This window comes from Myotis brandtii, unplaced genomic scaffold (assembly GCF_000412655.1).
Source record: "Myotis brandtii unplaced genomic scaffold, ASM41265v1 scaffold231, whole genome shotgun sequence".
NCBI lineage: Eukaryota > Metazoa > Chordata > Mammalia > Chiroptera > Vespertilionidae > Myotis > Myotis brandtii.
Genome location: NW_005358689.1, coordinates 992,701 through 992,997, shown reverse-complemented (window position 1 = coordinate 992,997; position 297 = coordinate 992,701). Strand labels below are relative to the sequence as shown.

At 68.7% G+C, this 297-nt stretch overlaps 1 protein-coding gene across 1 annotated transcript in view; it reads right to left on the bottom strand.

Annotated features, from left to right (window-relative positions):
• Positions 1-297, bottom strand: part of CCDC185 (coiled-coil domain containing 185) — an 8,578-nt gene that overhangs the window by 450 nt on the left and 7,831 nt on the right. Inside the window, exon 3 of the mRNA XM_014539917.1 lies at positions 7-288. Coding sequence (XP_014395403.1) covers positions 7-288 — 282 coding nt within the window. The remainder of the gene's footprint in view (positions 1-6; positions 289-297) is intronic.

The following is a 297-nucleotide window of genomic DNA, read 5'->3' as shown; positions in this document are numbered from 1 at the left end:
CCGCTCCTTCCCCAGGCCCTTGTGCAGCTCCTGCGCCCGCTGCGAGCTCTGCTCCAGCGACAGCCGGCGGAGCAGCTCCTCGGCCTTGACCTGGCAGTCCATGAGCACCTTGCGGGCCTGGAAATTGACCAGGGAGCTGAGGTTGGCCTCGCGCACCTTCTTCTGGCCCTCGGGGGCGGGCGGCGGCTTCTTGGGACGGGTCGGCTCCAGGCTGGTCGGCTTCCGCTGCTCTGGCAGCGTCTTCTCTAGCTCCTGCTCCAGCTCCAGCTCCTGCTCCAGCTCCAGCTCCTGCTCCAG